An 18,989-nucleotide genomic window follows, 5' to 3' on the forward strand; every position below is an offset into this window, starting at 1 on the left:
CTGCGCCGCGGAGGCGCTTATCGGTGACCTGTCGGGTCGCGCGGGGGAAGGGAACACTTGCCGCCGTGGTGTCACCAAATAAATAACGACTATATTTGATTGCCTTGTACACTCACGATTGCTAAATAACCTGCCGGCTGGAGAGGAAGCGCCGGCAAACGACCTGACAATTTGCCTAAGAACGATCGTCGGCCATCAGCGACGGCCCGACGCGCACGATAAACTCTTTATAAACTTTTCTGCAGGTGTAATGAAACGTATGTTACATGGTCGTGAAAGTGTTTCAACGCGAAACACACCGATCGCTCGTACTTCATCCGCATTAACGCTCATCGACCTCGAGTGATTGCATGAGACTTTATTGATTCTCTCGGTCCGGCGGTCTTTTTTCTTATTTCCGCCTGTGATTCCCGGTATTATTGCTATAACATCCGTTGTCGCAAGGACGTTTACGATGTCAGCTCTCTCTCTCGGGACAGGAACCACACGTTCATGGGTTCGGATTTTCCCTTCATCGAAACAGGTCCTCTGTATTCCAAAAGGAACTGCGGATCCTGATTCTCCGGCATGCAGAGATACCTGCAACAAATCGCGCGCGGGCGTTCGTTAGAAAGAAAGAAACAAGAGTGTCATCGGAGAATGCGTCGTCCGAAAGGAATTTCGCTCGTTCTCCGCGCGCAAGTAAGAAGCATAAAAAGCTTACGCGGGCCAGCACGGGTGTCGAGTGTCTCGCAGGGAGACACGTCGCAGAAGAAACCCTTGAAATACATCGTGTTTTCTACGTCTAATCGAATTAAACACTCACGCCGCGCGCGAGCGGGACTGTCTTCTCCCGCTGGGCCATCATTAAAACGCGAACGTTCGTGACGGCCGTTAGGCGATGTCTTGAAATTACAAGTCGGCTCTCTCTTTCTTGCTCTCTCTCTCTCTCTCTCTCTCTCTCTCTCTCTCTCTTCTCTCTCTCTTCTCTCTCTCTCTCGCGCTCGGGAGTCCCGTCGAAAATCATGGAGGTGTTGATCGATTGCTATTTCGACAGGCTCTTCTCGGAAATGGAGCGTAGTTGCTTGGCCTCGCGGTACAAGCGGCGCGAGCTGGTCAATTATTTCACGGACGTGATAAACAGTTGTGCAGAAGGTAACACGAAACCCACGCGTCGAGAGCGCAATGCGCGCATTTAATCCTGCGAGTCGCGCGGTTGACAGATGCCGCAGCCGCGGTCGGGAATCGATAATAATCGTTAACGCGACGCTTGTCGTTTTTTTCTACGCGACAGACGCGTCGTGATGCGTTGAACCCTCAAAGGCTACCGTAAGTGAAATTTTATCCCGATTTTTGATCTTATCACACTGACGGTATCAATTTGATAATTATATTCATTCACGCTATCGGTAGTGACAACATTATGGTGAAACATCAATTCTCGCATACGCTTCGCTGTAAACATAAGAAGAAAAGTTTGCTCGGGGTGATACTTGACGGTAGCTTTTAAGGATTTTAAGGAACTGCGATTAAAATGATAGACACGATATCCTTATCCAAATTTCTAGTCGCTGCCCGCGGCGGCGGGATATCGGAGCTCCCCGCCCCCTCCCGCCTATTATGATGTTACCGTTACATCAAACCGTATAGCTAATGCTCTCTATCTATCGGTCTACGTTGTCTCGTCAATGCCGTTGCAGTAACGGTGAAAAATTCCCCGCGTCGCCCAGGCGGTGTGCACGCACCGCCACAAATTCCAGGATAATTTGCATCTCCCGTCTCGCCCGCGTTCCAACACGGAGATACCACCGCGCCTCGTGGCGTCTCGTGGCGCGATACGATCGACGAGGGGAAGGGGTAAGAATGACGGGCGCTTGTTGCTTCCAGCGGAGAACCTGGACAAGCAGGACGTGTGCGAGAGGATCGTCCTCTCGGCTCTGCGGTATCACAATATCACGATGATGGAGAACGGATCGGTCTGCCTGCTCGGCAAGTTCCACAACGTGCTGTACGTGGCGGCGAAGCTCTGCTACGATTGGGAGCTCGCCAACAATGAGATCGTCAGCCGGCTGTTGAACGACATCTTCTACTGCGAGAAGACCTTCGAGCGGCTGATTGTCGGCGCGATCTTCGGCACGCGTGTCACCCACTTCCTGTCGGGCTGGAAATGCGACTTTGACGACCGCGAGGAGAACATCCGGGCGCTGGTGTACTTCTTGGATCACGCGATCGGCGGCCGGCTCGAGTACCGTTGCGAGTCCTCGCCGATCAAGAGACGCTTCATCGACGTGCCGATGGAGTCGTACGGGCAGGTTCTGCCGCTGCGAGTCGTGATACAGCACGGTGCGCCGGACATCCTGTTGATCATGTTGCGCTACGGCGCCTCCATCGAGTCCGACCAGCTGGCACCGTCGCCGATAGAGATGATCCTGACGAAACTGTGCGACTTTGACGAGCAGTCCGACGAGCAGGACAAAGTCGTCTATCCCGAGCACCTGCTCACGTGCCTGAAGCTGCTGCTGCGGACCACGACGGTCACCTACGTGCGGATTCCTCGTCACATCGCCGAGCACAGCGGCATTTACAGCGTGTCCTTGTACGAGCAGTACCCCAAACTGGTCAGTCAGAACTTGATACCGCCGGAACGTAGCGGACTCTGCCCGGCTGAGCTCCGGCATCTGTGCCGTTGCCGGATCCGCGAGTCCCTCCGCGCCAACTGGGCGCTTCCTCACGGAATCAAGAGACTGCAGATCCCGGAGTCGCTGAGGAATTACTTGGACCTCCTGCAGGACTGACAAATATCAAGTCGTCGCCGACAGAGCGTGGGTCTTGCAAATATTTTATCGCACGTCCACAGTGTGCACAGTTATGTCCTAGAATCCCGACGCGATATAGTAGCGCGTTCCCCGCGAAATCCTGCAGACGCGTGTTCCAAAGTTCACGCGTGACCCCGCGAGTCGCGGTGCCGTCGGTAAGTTCGCTAAAGCGGAGCGAAGGAGAAGGCCGAAGGTCTCGGAGGAAAAGTCAAGTTTCCAAAGATCGCTGCGTCTCATCGTCGCGTCTCGCCGGCTTCACGCGTCTTGGGAATTGGAGGAACGCATTGTGAGGGATGCTCGCTCGTCCGCGTTGCGAATACCATAAACGCTCGAGAATGGCGGAAAGTGTGCCGTGAGACGACACGTAAACGCACGCGTTCGGGAAATCGAAGTTGCGGGCCCCGTTAGCGACTTTCATTCATTTCAAGCCGCCGGTAAAAGTCGCCAAGGCGGACTCGTGTCTCTCGCCGGCTACACGCTCCTACGCTCCTGGCTAGATGCGTCATAATTTGTACCTGTAAGCGTCCTCCGAAACGTTGATCTTCCCCGGCTGGCCAGTGGTCTCCGTACGGCTGGTGAGATTTACGGTATTTCCGAACAGACAATAGCGTGGCATACGATGACCGATCACGCCGGTAACGACTTCTCCGCTGTGTATGCCGATTGTAATTTTCTGCGACATAAGCAACATTAGTTTGCAATATAAAGAGAGGGAAATGAATGCTTTGAGAAGAGTCGTAATTTTACACCCTAACCGTCCTGATACTTTTCACACTTCCCGCGCTGTGGACGCAAATTGAAAAGGCCTGCGAGAGCTTTCCTTTCTCGTGTCAATTTCATTTTATCACACAGAGAGAAAAGAAAGTCTCTGATACTTTTTTATTTTAGTCTCTACATCGGGCTGTGCGTGAAATTTATCAGAGATAATCTCTCGTAAAAAGGAATAAGAACGACACAGAAACACGGCTTTCGGCCCCTCGGAAAAAACGCAACGGTCCACCGCTTTGCGTACAAAGCTGGTGAAATACAACTTTCTATAAACTCTCGATAACCTCTTTCGCAGCGTCAGATTCGTCAGAGCTGACTACGCAGACACGCGCGACACTTAAGTCGGCGTTGAATTTAGCATTTTTGCTCGTATCGCTGCACCAGCAGCTTCTTCCCATGGCACGCGAAAATCGCGTGGCACGATATATAGCTGACGAGCGCGCAGCAACAGCTCGCACGTATACGTACCACAGGCTCCCCATCGATCTGCACTTCGTCAGCCGCAAGATCCATCATGTCCAACGCTAGACGAGCGATGCATCGTGCATGACAACGACAGGGTTCCGGCAATCCACTCACCGCCATGTATTTATCGCCGACGGTCTCCACCTAGGCCGAAGCGTCGAGTGTTTTGTATTCGATGCTCCAACATCTTTCTCACGTGCGACATAACGACCCCGCGAGGGAGAGATCCTCCGGGGAATTGCAAAAGTCTCGCCGGTTATTTACCTTATAAACGTTTGGATTCTTTTTCGGGTCGGTCAACACGTCGAACGCCGTGTACAGCTCGTTGAGCATGTTGACGATCTTCATGGCGCCGCTGGAGTCGGTGTTGGCGGCGCAGTACACGCTGAAGCCAACTATCCCGGAGAACAGGAGTGTAACGCAATCGTACTTCCTCGCCGGCACCGGCCTCGAGTGCCTGAGCTCGTTCGCCACCGAAATGGGGAGCACCGAGTAAAGTAACCTGCAGAAGACGGACGATGTTTTATTCAACGTCGCGCGCCGTTGCCGTTGCTGTTGCCGTTGCTGCTTGGCCCGTCTCTCTCTCTTCTTTTTTTTCTCTCTCTCTCTCTCGCGAGCGCGCGCCGGGCTTAATCGGATTAATATTCGCGAGCGGAATTCCCGGCCGAAGTTTCCGCGGCAAGCTGACGCGGACGATTGAGTTTGGATAGTTTCGACGAGGGACTCTCGGCGCTGGAAAAGATTCCGTGTTTCGTTCGGAACTCGAGCGAAAGTCAAGCCCCCCTCCTCCTCCCCTTATCCTCCGCTTCTTTCTTCCGCGCGGAGTCGTGTACCGTCATAAATTCATTTCCGCTCATTTCTAGCGAGTCCGCGCGGAGGAGGAAGGGAATCGCGGATCTCGCGTAATCGTGTTACTGGTAAAACGACGAACAAGACCGCCGCCGCCGCCGCCGAGCTTAATCGGAGGAAATACCGCGGTCGGAGATCCTTACCTGTCAGTTTTCTGCTTCTCGCCGTCGAGCTCGCGATACGTCTGCTGCAGCTTGTCGGTGAGCAGCTCCAAGTTCCGCGTCAGCTTGTAATCCGCCTCAAATTGCTCCGACATCAGGACCAGATCTCGGGTGGCGTCGTGCAAAGGGACGTCGCTCAAGTACAGACCCCGCCTGGAGCCGAAGGAATATAACACACACCGGGTCGACGATATCGCGTCGTGAGATAGAGGCCGCTTGTCACGGCACCTCCGGCCTTTTCTCTTTATCGCGTCTCTTTGTACGACGACGTCGCGTGCGCGAGGTTCTTCGGTCAGCCCGTCCCCTCATCGTCTTAAGCTATTACACCGCTGGAGGCGGGGCGGCAGAAGAACTCGGCAAGTTTACCGAGAGGATTCGAATTGTTGCCGAAAACTAACTCCCCTTCCGGTAACGGAAGAGAGAACAAGTTTAACAAGTCTCGCGCGCGAGCCGACGCGCGAGCGCGACGAAGTTGCGCTCAAGTTCATGCTAACGAGCTACGTGCGCCTCACCGTCCCGTTGTATCTCCTCCGATTAATTGTACGGGGACGCTCGATTAAACAGAGAAGTGACTTGCGTAAGTAAAACTGCGGTGCGCGGTGATTATGCAAATCTCCTCACCTAGTCAGGTCGTCCAGATTCATAACGCTTGGGTAGCATAGAAAGATAACTAAATCGCTTTCAGGTATGTACAGCATTTGACCCTGGAATATTAACATTAATTAGATATTCAAACGAGGCTGAAACAACGGGGGGAGCCTCAATGCGACTGCTGAGCTTTCGCATTCAAGTAGTGCTAACCTTTAAGCGCAAATTTGAATACTCCTCCGCAGCATTCACATGCATGACACCCTTTTTCGTCCGTAGCACGTAAACCGTATTTATGTGAGACAGTATGTTCTCAAACGTCAGCTCCAAATGCGGCCTGACCTACGAAAATTCGGGCAAAATACCGACTGAATCCTTTTCAACTGGGCCGAAATATTTAACTCGATTAAGAACTTCATCACGAGGGATATATCACTACGGGAAGCTAATTGACAGTGTTATGTTATGAACACGCACGGCCAATGTATAATAAATAATGTATAATAAATAATGTGCTGCGGGAAGCGCGTCCCATGTTCGGTTACGATAATTTGCATCCGATACGAATCCACCCATATGCGCACGGATATGTCTGTCGGTCGCGTCGGCAGACGCGCAACTGCGCACTCTGCGCTAATACGATTCCTTTGACTGGAAATAATTCGTCTCATTATGGAAAATTAGCGATCGCCATCAGCGCGGACAATGCTGGGCGCGATGGACGTGCGCAAATATATGCGCTATTCGAGAGCGACGTTGTCCGCAAAAATTCTCCCGTGCATTCTATTCGCGGATTGTTCCGATCCGCGAGCGCGTGTGTTCCCAGTCGTAAATTCGTCACAATTGTACGTCGTATAAACTCAGTATAAAGGAATTGCGACATGAAATTTCCAATAGAGCGCGAAATTGCAGATTTACGGCCGGAGCGGGAAGAGGAAGCGAGGAAAGGAGAGAAGACGGACTCGCGGTAAAAGTATCACGATATTCCGTGCGGGTCAACTTACGGTTATGAGAATGTCGCTTAGCTTGCAGTGACCGCTGGAGACGCGCGGTATGACGCGCGTGATGGTGCATCCGGTCTGGACTATCGTGAGGTCGCGATTGAACATTAGATGAAACGGAAACACCCGACAAAATGTCGTTGGGCTGACCCTTGGCTCTACGACAAAATTCATCAGGCGTTAATTACCTGTCGCACACGTAAGACGTACTACGTAATGCTCGTCGAATATCTCGCGCCTCTTGCGCGCGTTCTCTTGTCGAACACGCCTGTGATCGTATCGGTTCTCTCTATCGGCTACTCACCGACGGACAGCGTTTCCAGCTCAGCGATCATGGGATTCGATACGACTCCCGGGCCCGAAGTGTCAGTTATGAGAAATTGCACATGGTCGCATTCGCTTTTGGTCTTCACTATTTGCATGTCGACGTCCGTGCCGTGCAGTTTCTTCGCGACAGTCTGTTGCGAAAAAAGCGAATGATAGCAAACCCCTCTGTTCTTTCTCTCCTCCTCCTCGAACGAACGAACGAACGAACGAACGAACGAACGAACGAACGAACGAACGAACGAACGAACGAACGAACGAACGAAACAGCCCGATACGCTCAGCGACGAAATCGTCGCTACGCTCTCTTGCGAGACCTACAATTGTAATTTCATCAGGGCGACTACCTTTACGATTCCAATAACGATGTGCTCGAGACCAGGCCGGTCGGAATAATAATGCAAAACAAGCGCGCCATCCTCGGGTCTCTCCGTGCATCTGAAAGACGGCGCCCTCATGCCCGGGTATAGAGTACCCAGATGATCGTGAAGCGCGTCCAAATTCTGCAAGGTGACGCAGTGCTGTACGTATACACGTGTTGCGATTTCAATATCGAAGATGAATTTAAGATGTACGCCGTGCCTCTTCGGTTAATATTAATGCCGCCGCCCGCCCGATCCATACGAATGAGTCCGAATCAGCAGTTTCTTTCAATTGTTGCATGTGTGCGCGGCAGATTGATATTGGCCAAACGGACGGCGAGCAAACAAGTGCAATTAATTTGGAAAAGACCGAGAGAGAGAGAGAGAGAGAGAGAGAGAGAGAGAGAGAGACACGACAGGCAACGTGGAGGAAACGACGTATTAACGACGATATTAACGATGGATTGATGTAACAAGAAAGCCCGCGCGACTCAAGTTAGCGAGTAACACCAGCTGCGAAATTCAACGAGCCATTCGACGGCCGTTAAGGCCGTCCCTAATGCGATTTTAAAGAGCGTGCAATATCGTTTAGCGATTAAGTTGAAGATGCAAATTTAGTCAGTGTTCGAACGTGTCGGAGCATTTTTGATCCGCGAGACGAAATCACAGTAGACGGAGCTCGCCCAAGACTTACCTGCAGAAAATCCCGCGGTGTTGCTCCGAGAACTTGCAGGATCTTATCGTAACCGGAATCTTGGCAAAACTCGAAGAACATTCGACCGAATAGTTCGAGTATTTCATTGGCGGGGATATCTGCAGCACGAAATGTGTCTCTCGTAAATTCTCCTGTCGCGAGCGTGGCGCTCCAACAGTGTTTCGTCGCAAATTGCGAATGCATACGTACTGAGTCGATTGACAGCGGCGGATATCAGATTGTACGTGATCTCGTCGTCGTAGATTTGTCTCACGAGAAACTGCCCTTCCATACTAACCGCCGCATCTTTTCTGAATCGTGACAATGCAGACGTCAAGATGAATAAGTATCAAGGATATATTTGCGCGACTGCGGGCAACTGGACAACGATTCGCAATCGCAAAGAGAGGAAACTACATTGTTATCTTTCAAGTTTCATCTCTCAAAATATGCATAATTATTCTACAGCTCCTCCTTAAAGTTTTACATTTACATGTAAATTTTCAATTAACAGCTGACGCACACTTGAAAGTTCAATGCCTGGGGATTTGATAAGTGTTTTGCGTCTTGTCATCATTTAATTTACGTGTCAAGTGCTCCTAGTGCTTAGTTTCTTTGATATGGATATCAGGAAGCGTCATTTGAAGCTTACCTCAGTGTCTCTCGAGAGTTCCTGAAGTAGCTTTCGCGATGTCACCAAACTTGGAGAAAATTATCTCAGAGTAAATTTTTCCCGGAAAAAAAATTTAAAGAGAGATATATGGAGAAAAAGGCTGTAAGATTCTATTAAAACTAACGGGATGCGCTGTTCTACTTGTTTCTCGAGCGATATCGTCAAATCTCGTATCTTGAATAATATTTCAGTCAAGTGCCACAAGTTACTTCCTAATTGCGTTACGATGTTGCCACGAGAAAGCAGGAGGCATCTCTCTGACGTTGCCTAATATTATTTCGCAACCCAATTTTACCGACCATATCGCTAAACTTTATTTGGGGCAGGCAAATTGACTCTCTTATAGATGCTGTAGATCGGATGATACTCTGTCCGCGCTCGCAAAATAACCTACACGCTGGAGGCAGCAAATATCTCTCGATTATATTTAGCGGGAAGATCAAGAGCATTATTGTCACAACTGTATCAATAATGGTGGAAATTATTACACCGGCGTATTATGTCGGTGTCTCTCTTAAAATAAAACAAGGCAGGAGCAAAAGGAACAACACAAAATATTTGTTCTCCAAACTCCCAGCGTATAATCCACGGTTAAATAATAACATGTGCGAAGCATGCGAGTGGAGGGACCTCTCTGCGGATTCTCGATACGTTAAACGCTCGGAAAGAGGACAAGCGCTCGCGCTCGTGTGTGGCGCAACAATCTCGATGTGCACGTATAGAGATGTAACGCGCGCGCGAATGACTTACAAAGCACGCGTCGTACGCGCGCCGCGGTTCATGGTAAGATTCACGAGACATCATTCGACGTGCAATACATCTTTCGCGACTGACCCGTGTCAACACGTGCTCATTCGACAGTTACCGAACGCCGCGAGGAGACGAGCGCGAGTGTTCGCGCAGGAGCGGGTGCGGAAGAGACAGAGAGAGAGAGAGAGAGAGAGAGAGAGAGAGAGAGAGAGAGAGAGAGAGAGAGAGAGAGAGAGAGAGAGAGAGACAGAGGAAGAGAGAGAGAGAGAGAGACAGAGGAAGAGAGAGAGAGAGACAGAGAGAGAGAGAGAGAGAGAGAGAGAGAGAGAGAGAGAGAAGAAAACGTGCGAGCAAGGCAAGTAGAGAGCGTGTAGGGTAAGAGAGAAAGAGAGAGAGAGAGAGAGAGAGACGGGTCACTTATTTTTACCTACTTTATCGCCTCCCACGTTTCGCTGCCAAAGGTCTTCACGACCAGGAGCTCGAGGGCGTAATTCACAAAACCGTACTGCACATAAGACAGAAAAAGAGCGCGTGTAATTGAACAGGGATGGAACGTAATGGACGGACGGCCGAGCGGACACCACGCCGCTCGCCGTCGACGTCGTGGGTGCTGACAGAATCCCGGGTGCACTCGATGTGATCTCCGCGGATCTCAGAGTCTGCGGGTCACCGTCGAAGCCTTCGTCAGCACCCACGCATCGTCGTGCTCGTCCCGTCGTCGCCGTCGTCGTCTCGTCGTCGTCCCCGTCATCGTCGTCGACTCCTCCGTCCGAACGTACCATACTGCTGCGTGACAATCGGAACTGGACTCGGCTGATCACTCGGCACGCGTCATTCCATTCCGATTGCCGATTAGAGCCGTGTTTACCTCGTGCACACGGGCCGCGTACTGGAAGGCGGCTCACCGTTCGCCGGCACACGATAAGTATCGATTTTCCGGTTGCGGCTGCGCCGCCTAGATACCACCTAGTCGCGCTTCCCTTGCGCGAGCCGCCCTCCAACGAGCTGCACACCCTCGGCTCCCAATCCGCTTTGCTCCGGCCGGCACGGAGCCGGCGACGCTATAACTTCGCGGATGAATACTTATAAGACCTTCGTGAGATTAGCGAACGACAACGACTTCTGTCAGCTCGGCGAGAACTTACTCGCTCGCGATGCGACAGCGACCGCGTTCCCGCGTCTTCATGCGCGAGACTTCTCGTGGCGTCGAGCGCTACGAACGATTTATATATATGTATATACCTCCATGGCCTGGATACTGGCCGACTCGCTCGCTAAAAAGGAAAAAGGAAAAAAAAAAACAGAAAAGAAAAGAGAGAACAGAGCTAAATGTATATAATTGATGCAGCCGCGAGCAATCTGACGACACAATAATGTGCGCTGCGTCTCGAAACATTTGGCTCGAACATTTTTTTTCTTTCATCGCAGCGATTGTCTAACGAGAGGGCTTGATTCTCGCGAATTTTTCAAAAACGAGTTCTCTCGTAGGGACGTCGGTGGTTTTTCGAATCACTTAAAAAAGAAAAAAGAAAGAAATAGTCGAATCATTTTAAACGCCAGTGCCTCAATCTCGAAGTTGCCATGAATGTCGAGCGACGTCATTTGGAAAGTCTCAAACTGCTGCATATAAGGTGTTCTTACGCGCCCTCCATCTTTCCTCTTTAAGGAACGAGCGACTTCTTCGAGCCAATTTCTTTCTCGTCGCGGCACTGCAAGGATCGATGCGTGTTTTATGCACCGTTCTACGATATGATTGTACTTTAGTGATATTATTCCGAATCGTGAATACGCGAACGGCGTATTTAATTCGCTTCATCGTGTTTACAGCGCTACGCACAGCAATTAGACGCGACTGGCTGATTTGGAATAGATCGAATATCGCGCTTGGTTTAAATTTCAATTAATAGCAGAGTAGAGAGAATCAGTTGGATTTTATTCGGAGCATTCGCCAAACACTGCAGGCAAATAATTTTGATGACACGCGGCCGCACTTTTGTTACGCCCTACGCGTGCGCTTCGTCATAACGTAAATACGAGTAAATTCAATTACAACGATATACGTCGCCTTGTGATTCACATTTCCACGATTAAATCTGTTTTAAATGAGACCTGCAAATTCCGTATTATATCACACTGATGGCATTCATTTACGTTATTATGAATAATACGGAAAAATTCATCGCGAAACGGTTGGCAGCGAGAAGAGATTACGAAGCGCTTCGTTAAGCTGGTTAAGATAATGAGCGAGATATATACGACGGCTCTGTGTCATTACGCAAAGTAGTTAGATCGTAATAATCGTGAAGAAATAGTAGATTCACGTAGATCCGCGAGTTAGCATCGAGAGCCCGCATCCTATATCCGCGGTGATATTTTTTAGACGCAGCTTTTGCTACGTCTCTTGGAAATTCTTTGGAGAGATTAAAAAGAAGTAGAGTTTCCAGAATAAAGAGAGTCCCTTTCTCAACTAATCGGGGCTGCAATTTCTCCGATAGCATTACGATTTATTAAATTTTCACCAAATTGCAAATAATGAAAATTTCAGCGCGTCCAACAGGGAGGATTGAAAAAGTTCTCGCTGGAAAATCGTCTCTCTAAAAGAATCGAGCGAGCTCCACGTTAGAACTCTCCAACTTGGTAAATCTTTAAGACGGAAATTTTCCCGAAGAATTATACGCGAGGGTGGTCTCTTCGGCATCAACTATTCAAAGTGACCCCATTTTACGCGCTTTCCGTTGAGCGATGTCATAAAACACATATACAAAGAGGGCATAATGATAATATAAAGGAATCCGGCCATTATTGCATAATGCAATGCCTTCTACGGAAGAAGAAGAAGAAGAAGAAGAAGGAGAAGAAGGAGAAGAAGAAGCAGAAAGGGGAAATGGAAAAGTCTAGTTCGGTTGTGAAAATATCGCGCTGGCAAGACATTACTTTCGCGACACCGATAATTACCTGTCGACGGGCGGAGCGAGAGAAATGGTATCGAACAAGGATCTCGGAAACGTAAACGCCATGGCGCGACTCGCGGTTACACAAAATCGCCTGAAATCTATTATTTTATTATCACTGGTGCAAAGGAGCGAGACACGTTATAGCTATTTCCGTATCTATCGCCGCACTTGCTGGAATGCTTATCGCTACGGCGTACGTGGCATTCCTGAGGGAGTCGCAGCGACCTCGTTCCCATTGTGTAAAACGAAAATGGCCTCGCCTCTCTCTCTCTCTCTCTCTCTCTCTCTCTCTCTCTCTCTCTCTCTCTCTTTCTTCCTCCCCCTCCCTGTATCCCTAGCACCCAATTTTCCAGAAATACGACGAAAATATCGTTCGTCTTCGTTCCTTATTGATCCGCCAGCAATCGTATCATTCTGACACGCGGTCGAATGATATACGAGCCCGATGAAAACGGCGCTGCTAAAAATTTTCACCGGCCAACGCGCGGCCGTCACGATCAAACGCAATCGATGAGAAAAACGCGGGAGAGTGACGTGCAAATTAGCACACAACAGAAATTTGCCATCGGCGCGACTCTGCCGATTTGTCAGGTCCACACCAAAGTTATTCAAGATTTGGTTCCGGCCTCAAAAATGCATGTGCGATCGCGGCGGCCTACAAGGCGGCCAAAGATGCATGGTTCCCAATTTCATGAATTGCGTCGCGTCCGGAGGAGCCAATCTCGTCGGTCGTCAAACGAAAGGCACGGCTATGGACCGTCAGGATTAAATGGTTCGGAGTGATTCACGGACGCCCGGGGAATCCTGCGGATACCGAGAATTGATCGGAAGCCGTTCATTAGGGCTATGAGAATAAAGGGCGGCGTCGCGCCTTGGAAATATGCGAACAACGTCACACGTCAACCTAATTGCGACGAAATTCGAACTTTCATTAATCTCTGATTTTACGCGTAGGTACGCACCGAGCATAATTTGCGTGTGAATGATTATGGACTCGCGTCCGTACATAAATTGTGCCGAACTTCCGCGGACTTCCGCGACAGCAAAGGCGATACCCGATATTTTATCGCTGACTGGTCATTCAGGCGCCTCGTAAATTTATCTACCGCCCTCCTAAACGTATGTTGTACGAATAAATACGACGCATGATAAACGCATATGCAGAGAAAGAGGGAGAGAGGAAGGGGAGTACTTTATATACTCTCGGGTAGCCTATTGAAATAAATGTGCGTCGTTTCATTTCGCCGTCTAGCTTGTAAACGAACATATTAAAAGTTGATGAAAAAAAATGGAGATGTTGAGATTCCTCGGAATAATAACTTGTTACCTTCAATTCGCCCCGCAACAGAGGAACGCTTCAATAATAACATACTACGCGAAAAGATTCATCATCTCGTGCTGCATGCGCGCGTGCTGTACGATAAAAATATATCGTTTGTGTGCTCCAATCCCAGCGGAATAATACTTAATTGGATCATGCGTCTAGTTTTTGCATGGACGGTGTATGATATCCGTCGTTTGCGCGGGATGTTTCAATTTCGTAGATCGTTAGGCGGTGGTTTTACACATACATACACACACACACACACACACGCAAGATTAATTAATCTATCGTTATCAATTTCAGCCATTCTCTTCTCCATATCCGAGAGCAGTTAGTCAATGACTTTCACGTAGATCCTTCAGTCGACCTCGACGATGATAAATAGCAGCCGGGACTTAATTAAAAATACCGTCACGCGCCGAATATCGATGATCGGATCTTCCCTCTGCCGAGGGAGACCGAGAAATGCGTGTACCACAGCCGGAGCACGCGGTAATGGTGGCCATAACGCAGAAATGACTGACGTCACCGGATGCCTTCGGATGACCTGCATTATCGATTTTATATCGCCGACATCCTCTTGGAGGTCGCGGCGGTGGCAGATTCCACTTTATCCCTTGTCGATTTTTATAATGAAACGGCACTTCGAGAAAGGAGCGCGCGCGCTCAGGCATCCCCCATGCGACCATCAATTCCCCTCTTTTCCATGAGCTCGCCAGAGGCCGAAGATTAATGTCGACTTATACAGTTTTTGCGCCCGTGAATCGAAACGATTCACGGGCTGACACACGAAGCATCGCCACACACGAGCTTCACTCCAACTCAAGTGACATCTTCCGACGTACCGAGGAGAGATCGAAGTTGAAAGTACAAGTAAATCGATCGAAGACCGCCTCGAACTTTCGACAAAGTGTGACCCCGTTTCCATCGTTGCGAGGCTAAAATTTCGACAGCGAGAGGGGGAGAGAGAGACAGAGAGAGAGAGAGAGAGAGAGAGAGAGAGAGAGAGAGAGAGAGAGAGAGAGAGAGAAGGAAAGGAAAGGAGAGACTCTGTACGCCCATACGCTCTTCGTACCCACAATGCGACGGTTACCGATGCCAATGCAATGTGGTTGCAGTACTCAACGAGGATCAATGAAATGTCGAGAGACAGAAACAGCTGCTTCCGGATATTTGACGTCGCGTTTGTGTGCGAATTTCATCAGTGCGCTTTGATCGATTCGAGTACGGTTTCAAATGAAATATTATGAGCCACGTGAAATGGCGGAAACGGACAAGTCCGTATTTTCGGCAAATGGACTAGTATGTGAGTGCTACTCGTGATTTATAAAGATCAAATGCCATTCCGCCGCTGTAGACCGGAGTCTACAACCTTTTTTACAACAGGATGCCGTGTAGGTTTTGCCGTTTCTAGAACATCCAGTGGTACACTATTGACCCACCGTTAGTCCTGCAATGATTGCCGTTGCGCTAGGCTGCGGAAGAACCGGTGTGCAGACACGGCCGGGGAGAGTGACAATCGATTTGCCTCGTTGCAAAACTATCATCCGCATTTTTTACGCGGAGCGTCATCGCTGCTGAGTGTGTGGAACGTATTTCTTCGACGCGCGATCGCTAACCGGTTACGACGCGACGGGAATACAAAATATCCTGGCGTTTTCCAGAAAACTGCCCCATGAAATTCTAAACGGGAGGGAAATATATCGGATACTATTATACGCGGCATCTCTTTCGCGAGTTCATCACCCCACTCCCCCCCATCCTTGCGTCCGTCCCCCCCCCCTCCTCCCCTGTCAGCGGGATCGTAACCATTTGCAGTTCACTAGCAGATTGATATTGACAGCGGCTAGATTTTCAGGAAATTGCTCGCATTTTTTAACGCACACGCCGTGTTACGCGCGTACGTATCAATATGTTTCTTTACTCGACGACATTTTTCCCATCACGCCGGGCGGACGGATGGATCACCGCGTGGGTTTCCATGTAAAATAAATTCCGGTGCGTTTGATTAATTCCAGCCGCGGAATTTTTAGATAAAACCGCTGATATTTTGGTTACTAGTATAAATTACATTTTTACCGACATGACAGCAATGTGACTCGGTAATCCCGGCGTCAACGCTCGTAGTTATTGATCACCGGACAGTTATTGATCACACAGGGCTTCATGAGTCTCCCTTTAAAGGTCATTTTTGCGCTCATGTTACCTCCATCTGCCGCGATTGGCCCGCGCATTTCTCTCCTCTCTCTAGCAAACGAAGCAAACATTTGCAGCAAGCGCAATTAATGTGCCTGCAAATCCCTTCGCTGGTCCTTCCTATCCATCGCCTTGAATATGCATCCCGACAGCGAGAGTCGTGGCAGGATAACGCATGGTATCATTGATCGTCGTGTATCACGATCTCGGTTTTGGCGCTTCGCCAGGTATTATCCGGTTGCTTAAACTTCTCCGAAAACACTCAAGTGCAATCAAGTGCTTAGAGCGTTCTGATTCATCGCTACCTGGAATCGTGACGTCTTTTTCACGTGTCGGGTATAACTTACGGAAGTTGTCGGGCAAAAAGAATAAGGCGCCGCGCGAGCGCGTGAAGAAAATGGGATAAATCTTCTTTCTTTCGCAAAAGACAGATACAAAACGAGACAAAAGGTAGCCAGCGCGCTCGTTTAAGTATTGCCAGCTCACGGAAAAAGTACGCGGTGCATTTCGGCTGCTATTTAGAATTCCTGACGTTCGCTGGGAGCAAAAGAACAGTATAGAAACTTTGCGAGCCTCGACCGCGTCAACGTCGTACGCACGCGGGTGTATTTCTGTGTCAAATTAATTTTTACACGCGTATCTTCCTTAAATTTTATATTATTAAGGTATCATCATCTATTACGAATTGTGAGTATCATTTCAATAAGTCACGCTAAAAAACCATAACGATCGAGCACATCAATGAAAAAGATGCAATTACTAAAATAATATTCACGAAATATTAATTTGATTTTTGTACGTAATGTCATCTTTTGTACGATAAATAGGTTTTTTAATGCGACGTGTTTTACCTTCGAGCGAACGGTGACGTATCATTTGCAGAACTGTGTGAGCGTAATATACGTAAGTCGTTTTAAAATTGTATGCAAGAGAAGAAATCTCAATGTCGGCAAAATATCACGAGAGCAAACTCGGCAGGCAGAAACGTAGTATTTACGGTGAATAAACTTACTGTTCATATATCGCGCAGTAAATAAGGAGAGAGACAAAAAAATGGGGAGTAAGGGATGAAGGAGCCGGATGAGGAGAGAAATTACATATTGCGAGAGAGAAATCACGGGAATGTAGTTAAATTTCATAGCTGACGAATGGAGTTAATTCGGCAAATGGGAAATGCCTTCCGCAAATCGCGTTTTCGCGTCCGCGTTTCGACGTGTTGCCAAAAATGCGGCTCTGATCGCTAATGGTTATATGACGTAATTCTATTTCGAATGGCGGAGCGTTGTACGACGTTCCTTTGACCGCACACAGACTAGTTCCCCGTGGACGTTAATGAAATGCTATACTCGTACGTGTAATCTATACGTTAATATTGTGCGCGTGTTTACAGACTCATATAGTAATTTTCATGTCCATTTAATTAATTAGATGTGTAATATGTGAGTGATGTGTGTGCGTGCGCGCGTCTGTGTATCGCTGCACCGGGAATTTGTAGGTTACGCTTGTATTATTGACCAGCGCAGGCGGCGGTATATTTCGCATTATAATTTTGTCTAAATTGGGCTAATCTCTAACTCGACGCAAACCGCAACAACGTGCGTTATCAGGTATCAGGCAACGGTTCAGCAATTGAACCAGCAACAAATGATACAAACAAATAACACAGAGAGAGAGAGAGAGCGAGAGAGAGAGAGAGAGAGAGATGGAGATGCAGACATAACTCCATGCGTTCGCGCGAGCAAAATTGAAACGTGAAATTTGAAACGAAGAACGAATCGTTTCCACCGCGTTAATTCCACCGCGCCCGAAACACCGTTTTCTAAGCGATATTTACAATCTCGTTGCCCGAGCGTTTCGTCACAGCTTGGCAATTATTTTTGCTCGAGGACATGTTTAGAAGCGACACTGTCAAAAGGAGGGAAGCGGAAGCCGTGTTAAATGTCTAGTTTGCTTTTCCAATTTCCCCAAGATGCACTCGCGCACGCCAGCAGCACGACAAAAGCGCTCGCTCGTGTAAGGCTTTTTTATCCCTCTCGTGGTCCACTCTGATATTTTCGCATCCCTCCAGGAGATGATTTTAATCTACAACGCGCATTTTCATCGGGACTCTCGTGGACAATGGTCCAACCGACCGATTTCCTCTTCGACGCACTGCTTCGACGCTCATCCGAGGCACAAAGCAACGTTCCTCATCATAATGGTACATATCGATCGCTCCAAATTGTCGAACGAGTCAAGACGGTTATCCGATTCTGCCATCCGCGGGGCATAGAGACGAGGCAGAAAAGCCCCGGACAAATTCCGTTACCAAACTCGTCCATTCTCTCCTTTATACTTCCTGCTTGTTTCGCCCATAATTTCCAGCAACCCTTTTAGCGCTTTACCGCGGCTTGTGACAGAGGCAACATTTCGGGATCAGTTCAATGGGTCGAAGCAAATTACAAGAGTAAATTACGTTAATGGTCACCAGCTGACGATGTCACTTTGGCTTAACGGGTCAACCGAGTCAACATTTGTAACAGTATGACGTTTTAGCGATTGTGTTGATAGTTGCCGAACATTAATGTCGATAATTGATGTTTAAACAGAACGGGATAGAAAAGACCGGAAAGAAGGGCCGCGGGCCGTAGATAGCGTGTTGACAACAATGTGGCAAGTTTAAGTCATTACGCTCGAGGCTTACGTGGAACAGAGCTGGTATACTTTGCGCATAGCAGCGCAAAAGTATACACCGATAATAGAATCCATGGCAAATGTCCCGAAATTTTTTCTCGGAAGAAATATGCTATTAGCTTGACGGTTATTAGAGTGCCCGTCCAAATGATATTAATAACGTCCTAAAGACATCTCGAAATTCCAAAGACGAATTTACGAAATTATCAGAGAAAATAATCTTTAAGATATCTCGTGTCCCGATTCGAGATTATTACGATTGCTATAAAAAGAAAAAAAATATTTAAAATATAAGCAACGCAAACGCGTTCTTCTGACAAAACATTTAGTCATCATTGTGTGGGAATATTAAAGATCTCGATATTGTAACTTTTTGATGCATAATAATTATCCACGATAAAGTCGTCGTAAC

General features: G+C 48.6%; 2 protein-coding genes across 2 annotated transcripts; one reads left to right on the forward strand and one right to left on the reverse strand.

The window, feature by feature from the left end:
- Positions 1–71: 71 nt before the first annotated feature.
- On the reverse strand, positions 72–10,332 carry Gycbeta100B (guanylate cyclase soluble subunit beta-1-like). Its single transcript, XM_011137161.3, has 14 exons — positions 10,210–10,332; positions 9,862–9,935; positions 8,218–8,318; positions 8,008–8,126; positions 7,299–7,454; positions 6,932–7,085; positions 6,631–6,785; positions 5,840–5,968; positions 5,660–5,742; positions 5,021–5,191; positions 4,293–4,530; positions 4,032–4,172; positions 3,311–3,468; positions 72–579 (listed from the first exon to the last, which is right to left on the reverse strand). Exons 1-14 carry the CDS (start codon positions 10,210–10,212, stop codon positions 450–452), a joined length of 1,812 nt encoding a protein of 603 aa, XP_011135463.1. The 5' UTR covers positions 10,213–10,332; the 3' UTR covers positions 72–449.
- stops (SOCS domain-containing protein stops) lies at positions 788–3,109 on the forward strand. The gene is made up of 2 exons (XM_011137160.3): positions 788–1,134; positions 1,867–3,109. Exons 1-2 carry the CDS (start codon positions 1,005–1,007, stop codon positions 2,772–2,774), a joined length of 1,038 nt encoding a protein of 345 aa, XP_011135462.1. The 5' UTR covers positions 788–1,004; the 3' UTR covers positions 2,775–3,109.
- Positions 10,333–18,989: the final 8,657 nt, after the last annotated feature.

Source organism: Harpegnathos saltator, unplaced genomic scaffold (assembly GCF_003227715.2).
Source record: "Harpegnathos saltator strain DR-91 unplaced genomic scaffold, Hsal_v8.6 scaffold93, whole genome shotgun sequence".
NCBI classification, from domain to species: domain Eukaryota; kingdom Metazoa; phylum Arthropoda; class Insecta; order Hymenoptera; family Formicidae; genus Harpegnathos; species Harpegnathos saltator.

Bases quoted from the DNA above. Each gene is read 5' to 3' on its own strand.
- Gycbeta100B (XM_011137161.3), bottom strand. The intron at 8,319-9,861 runs GTAGGTAAAAAT...GTCACGATTCAG, and splicing joins GAAACGTGGGAGGCGATAAA to AAAAGATGCGGCGGTTAGTA. The intron at 7,455-8,007 runs GTAAGTCTTGGG...GTCACCTTGCAG, and splicing joins CACCGCGGGATTTTCTGCAG to AATTTGGACGCGCTTCACGA.
- stops (XM_011137160.3), top strand. From the start codon at position 1,005: ATGGAGGTGTTGATCGATTGCTATTTCGACAGGCTCTTCTCGGAAATG. The intron at 1,135-1,866 runs GTAACACGAAAC...TGTTGCTTCCAG, and splicing joins GATAAACAGTTGTGCAGAAG to CGGAGAACCTGGACAAGCAG.